The following is a 6,036-nucleotide window of genomic DNA, read 5'->3' as shown; positions in this document are numbered from 1 at the left end:
GCTGGAGCGTTAGTCACCAAACGGCATCACGCGGAATTCGTAATGTCCATACCGAGTACGAAATGTTGTTTTTGGTACATCATCAGATTTTACTTTCAATTGGTGGTACCCTGACCTCAAATTTATTTTAGAAAATACACAAGCTCCCTTAAGCTGGTCAAACAAGTCATCTACCCTGGGAAAGGGGTGCTTGTTCTTCACAGTGACTTGGTTCAATTCTCTATAGTCTATGCAAAGTATCATGCTCCCTTCCTTCTTCTTTACGAATAAGACAGGAGCTCCCTTCAGAGACACTGGGTCTAATAAAACTCTTCCCAAGCAACTCTTCTAACTGTCCCTTAAATTCTTTTATTTCAATTAGTGCCATATGGTAAAGGGCTTTAGATATAGGGGATGTACCAGGTGCCAAATCAATAGTAAACTCTAACTCTCTATCTGGAGGTAGATCAGAAAGGTCTTCAAGGAAGACATCATAAAACTCTCTCACTATAAGTATATCTTCGATTCTCAGATCCTCACTTGATGTTTCAATTAGAATCGCCAAATAAGCTTCACACCCTTGCCTTAACAATTGCTCCAAATGCATGCAAACACAAGCTTAGGGCTTGGCCTGGCACCTCTCCCCTCAAAACTAAATTCCTTTTCCCTAGGAATCTAAAAGACCACAACCTTCTCATGAAAATTCACAGCAGCATAATGGGAAAACAACCAATCTATCCCTAATATCACATCAAAGTCATGCATAGGCAAGACTATCAATTCAGCCAGTAAGTCTCTTTCTCCTACTCTGATTGGACACAACTTGCATATTCTTTCTGACATCATACTTCCTCCAACATGAATACTCAAATTCAACTCAGCCTCCATAGGCATAGTAAGTATATCATGCATATCAACATAACTAGATGAGACAAAAGAATTGGTGGCACCAGAATCAAATAGAACACGTGCGAAAGAAGAACCAACAGGTAGAGTAGTTACAACTACGCCGCCAGCCGCATGCGCATCCTGCTTTGTGAGGGCAAATAAATGGGCCGGAGCTCGCTGTCCACCTGCCCTCTTTTGTCCAGTAGAAGGTGCAGGCATGACTCAATTCTGAATGGTCCGAGCCGGCAGGGATGGTGCTTTATGAGCCTCCTCAGTAGTCATAGGACACTATGCAATATTGTGACCTCTCACGCCACATCTAAAAAAGCACCAAGGTTTCACCTACATTGGGCATCTGCATGGAAACCGCCACAATGAGTGCACTTCGGTGCATCATTTGGAGCTATCTCTGAATTGGTCCGTGCACCAAAATTTCCCCGAGTTTTATTATTAGTGCCTACTCCAGAAGGCATGACTTGATTCCCAAAATGTCTATTCTTCGCTATAGTTCCAACATTCTAAACATTTTGGTTGCCAATTTCTCTTCCTCTCTTATTCTTGTTTTGCAGATAATTTTCCCTCGATACTCTATTGATTATTTCTATTCTTCTTGCTCTGTCTACCATATTCTTCTTGCTCTGTCTACCAAATCGTTATAATCAACAAAGCGGCGTCCTGCAATCCCCTTCCAAATGTGCAGAGCCAGTCCCTGCTCAAACTTATTTATCTTTATATCCTCATTAGGGACAAGTTTAGAAACTTACCTCGACAGTCTGTCGAACTAAATCTAATATTCTTCTGTTGTTCTGTCTCCTTGTGCCAATTGGATGAAGTCTCTCTGCCTCTGATAGAGGGTGTTGTGAGGGAAATACATGTCCAAGAAGTCTGCTCTAAAATCCACCCAAGTAGAGGACTCTGCTATCCCCTCATTCATTTGCATGATCCCCTCCGACCAATGAAGGGCATTGCCTTCCAACGTATACTCGGCATATCTGATCTTCTCAACATCTCTGACACAGTTCATAAGACCTAGGTGCCAGTCTCATGAACTTAGAAATCCCATGCGATTGCTGGGGACGCTCTACTGCAGGTTGTTGAACAAGAGGTGGTTGTTGTCCTTAGTGGTTTATTAATCCCACAACGGCACGCATAAGATCACGCACCTCTCCCTGTCCAATGCTGAGGTTTTCATCCAGAAGGTTTGCATCATGATTTCCTGCTTCCTGCTGATTCTAAGCTACTGCATTGTGAAGTACAACCTGTGGTTCTTGTTGAACGTTCAGCTGCGGATTCTGAACTTCTGGATCCTAATTCGCTAGCTGGTGATGCTAAACATTCTACAATACTTCTTGCTAAGGGTTTTGTCCTTGATGGTTCTGAGGTTCTTCCAGAACTGGGTTATTCAAGGCCGCATTATCAACTTGGTTTGCTATCCACTGCATAGCTCAAGAGTGGGTCCCTCTACCACCGCAACTCCCCGAACCAGTGCGAGATCCCCTAACAACTCAATATCCATCCTATAATCCAAAGTGACAAATTTTGTTCAGAAAAATATTCTATAAGTTCAATTCATATCATATATAAAACAAACCTAATCCTCCCGTGGAGCTCTATTGTATTCTTTTATTTCTTTATCTTGTCACAAACTCTGACGCCTCTGAGGCGTCCCCAAGGTCATCAAAGTTCATAACAGGATTCTCTTCGTGCGTCAAACCCAAGTGTTATCCAAGCATCCCTGGTACACACGAGTTCATCAAGCACTTCCTAGTTTGCTCCTTAACTACCCAATCTCACTTATAATGAATCAATTTCACCTAGGACCTAAAGCCTAGGCTCTGATACCACCTTTCTGTCACGCCCCAAACCGCCTATCATGGCTTGGAACTTAACAGCGCCACATACCTGTAAAGTAACCTCCACAAGCATGCAAGGCTAGCAATATACAGAACCATGCTCAATAGATAAATCCAAATAAATCCATCCATCCACAATAAAGTGTTTAATCAATTACATCAAATATCCATCTCCTCTCAACCAATATTAAAGAAATAATATAAGTCCATAGCTACTAATACTCACTAGTAAACTAATTAAGGTAAACGAGTGAGTCTTCAAGTGATCTCCCTCGCCGCTCCAACCTCAAGCTGGAATCACGCCTCAGGATCTGAAAGGGTAACTGAGGGTGAGCTAATGCGCTCATGTGATGTAATAAGAAGCTATACTAACAGATATGACATCAAAGGCTAAGGTAATCAATCAATAAGGCATTCAATTGGAAAATTAAGTGGTAATTCAATAGAGATATCAAAATCAAAAGTAAGGCAAACATTCAATTTGGTGTTCGATGTGGGTATCAATATCAATAATTCAGAAGTCCTAGAATTCGAGATTAGCTTTGTTTATTGTTTCTATCGATATCTATAATCGATAGGTGGTTCAGTACAGGCTAGTAGGTATCTATCAACCAATGTAATATGCATACCCCATTGGCGAAAGGTCCAGAAATAAACTTAGCTTCCCAAGAAAGGTTTATTCAATAAATTCAAAGAGAGTTCAATATTCAATATCATATGAATCAAAAGATACAATATTGGGGTTGTAGTCTCAATCAATAGGAATCATCATGGTTTCAATTATCGATAGGGTTGCAGTTATAAATAATCTGATATGGCTATAAACCAATAAAGTAAGTGAACAAGTAAGAATGTCATGAAAAAGGTTTGTAAATAACCCATCAGAATTGTGCCTTATTACTCACCTCGATTGAAGTTAAAAATCTTTTTCACAGTACACCTTGGTTACCTACAATCAATAGTATGAATATTCTCCATGATTTTCATCATTGATATCAGTCCTATTAGGCATATATATCCTTCCACTGACTCAAGACACCCTTTGGTGCTCAATCGGAAAAGGATTGGTAAACTGTCATAGAGTTCTTTTTAGTATTTTGGAATTATAATTATTATAAAGTTTTCAAAACTTTTTGAAATTATTTTTAACAGAAAGCAAGCATTTCCGGCATGTCCGTAGAGTACAAGAGCGTCGAAAACGGATGAGAAATGAAGAAGTTATGAATTTCCGAAGTTTAAGCTGTCGTGGGGAAAAACTGCCGCGTCGGACGTCCGGGAGCTTTGCCGAACGTCCGGAAAATTTGCAGTTTATCGACAAAACTCAGAACCGCTGGAAGGGCGGTTGACCGCCATTTTTGCCGGTGGTCCGCCCCTGTGCGGATCCAGTTTCCCTGAAACGCAATTTTTCACCCTTTTGTAAACTAAAATGGTCATAACATATTTGTTTGAACTCCAAATCATGCGTGGTCGGATCCGTTGGACTTGTATCAATGAGAAGAATCTATCTAACCCAATTTCAAGCTCTAAAATCCTTAAATTTATTTACAAGAAAATTAATCTAAACTTTTTTTGGCATAATCTCAAAGCCCAAATCTTAGAGTTCTGACCCAACTTCTTAATCTTTTAGGGATCTATGAATTCATCCATTAGATTACCACACAAGGATTCTAACACCTTAATCTTATTCACAGCCCGTTACTTCCATGTTTTAAATTTTCTTTAACGACACAAACATACTATAAATCTAGATCTTGCCCGGATTTGCAGACGGAGATTCCGCATTCGATTCTCAATGTCGTTCACACGAAAATCTCTTTCTCCCAGAGCTGCAAAAATGATTAGGGCTAGGATTATATTTTTGCAGAACTCTAACTTCATATTTATAGCTTTCAATTAGGTCTTCTAACCATGATTGAGTTCAAGAGACCAAAATACCTTTCTTATTAAGGGCTGATGAAATTGTAACTAGGGGTATTTTTGGTAAAAATTTAGGGTATTATTAAAGAATTGCAAGAAACTAGTTCTCATGTGAGAGTAATTGATTCTGGCCCATGCAATGAAGAATGGAGTTAAGGTGAAAGATGTCCTTGAACAAGAATTTAGCAATCTGAAAATGGAAGATATTGGCTATGGTTTGGCTGTGAAAAGCGATAATGCAACAAGGATTGAGAGCCTTATGGTACTCCCCAAGGCAGATAGGACACTTCTAGATGAATTCTACAAAGGGTATCCACTTGCGAGACAATAAGGACTGTTTCTTATGCCCAAGCTCCACTTTGATTTCGATTTGCTTTTTAGGAAAGCACTTCCATATGGTTTCAAGTGCGGGAAAAATGTTCGTGGGCAGAAAATAATGAAGGTTCTCAATGTTGGATATTGACATGTAAAGAAAAGCAAAAGAAAGAAAGATTGGAAGCAAATGAACTCAAGTGTGAGTTCCTCCAAGAAGGAGAAAGTGATGCAGGGGTTCCTAACATATCCTCTTTCAAGGCATGGTCGTGGGCCAGCCTATGGCTGGTCGAAGTACTTTCCGTGAAGGTCAATCATATTCCCTCATTAATTGATCATTACGAGTTAGAATAAGTGCTCGTGCACAATAATGGGGTAAATTTGTCTTTTGAATTTTCAGTGAAATTCGAATTTCAGTTCTCTTTGATGACATTCTTGGTAAGTTTCTTTAATTACAATCCTCTTGAATGTCGATCCCTTGATTTGTGTTGAAATTTTGAAGACAGCGAGGAGTAAAAGCAGATCGGATTCTTGTTTACTCTGACTTGACATTGTGGCTGTGCAAGTCAAATTTCATGTGCAAATTCCTTCCGAAATTTAGTGGTATTAATGTCTGTTAAGAAATTTGATGGCTCTTGATTGATTTCTATTATATCTAAGACTTGCAATGACAAGGTTAGACCACAAACAAGCCACAGAAGGGTTGGATTTGTGCTTGTTTTGGTTTCAGCTAACCCTGTGTTGTAGATCCAGTCTACAAGAACCGATCGTTGTCAATCGATTCGAGACTTAACATGAGATACTGGTCTTATAAAACCCAAGAAAATGATAGGAATCATATTGAGGAGATCAATCCAGTGATCTGAGCGGTTGAACACAATTCCTTTGCTCAGATCTACCCTACTAGAGTGCAATCGATTCCTTAAGATGTTGTGACTACACTAGGGTTGGAGATGCAGAACTTCTTATCAAAGACGAACCAGAGGGCAACTTTACTGATCAGATTGGTGTGCAAACCCAAATCAGTCTCGGTACAATCATGTGTAAGCTGCAATATAAAAAGCCTCTCTTAACTGTACACAGAAAT

General features: G+C 39.7%; 1 protein-coding gene across 1 annotated transcript; it reads right to left on the bottom strand.

Annotated features, from left to right (window-relative positions):
* Positions 1–654: 654 nt before the first annotated feature.
* LOC143882937 (uncharacterized) lies at positions 655–1,086 on the bottom strand. The gene has a single exon (XM_077386315.1). The coding sequence runs from the start codon at positions 1,084–1,086 to the stop codon at positions 655–657; it is 432 nt and encodes a 143-aa protein (XP_077242430.1).
* Positions 1,087–6,036: the final 4,950 nt, after the last annotated feature.

This window comes from Tasmannia lanceolata, unplaced genomic scaffold (assembly GCF_043159265.1).
Source record: "Tasmannia lanceolata isolate RefF3 unplaced genomic scaffold, GAP_Taslan_0.1 ptg000008l, whole genome shotgun sequence".
Classification (NCBI taxonomy): domain Eukaryota; kingdom Viridiplantae; phylum Streptophyta; class Magnoliopsida; order Canellales; family Winteraceae; genus Tasmannia; species Tasmannia lanceolata.
Note: the sequence above shows the minus strand (reverse complement) of the source record. Positions and strands in the feature narration are given on the sequence as shown.

Coding starts and splice junctions, on each gene's coding strand:
- LOC143882937 (XM_077386315.1), bottom strand. CDS start 1,086: ATGCCTGCACCTTCTACTGGACAAAAGAGGGCAGGTGGACAGCGAGCT.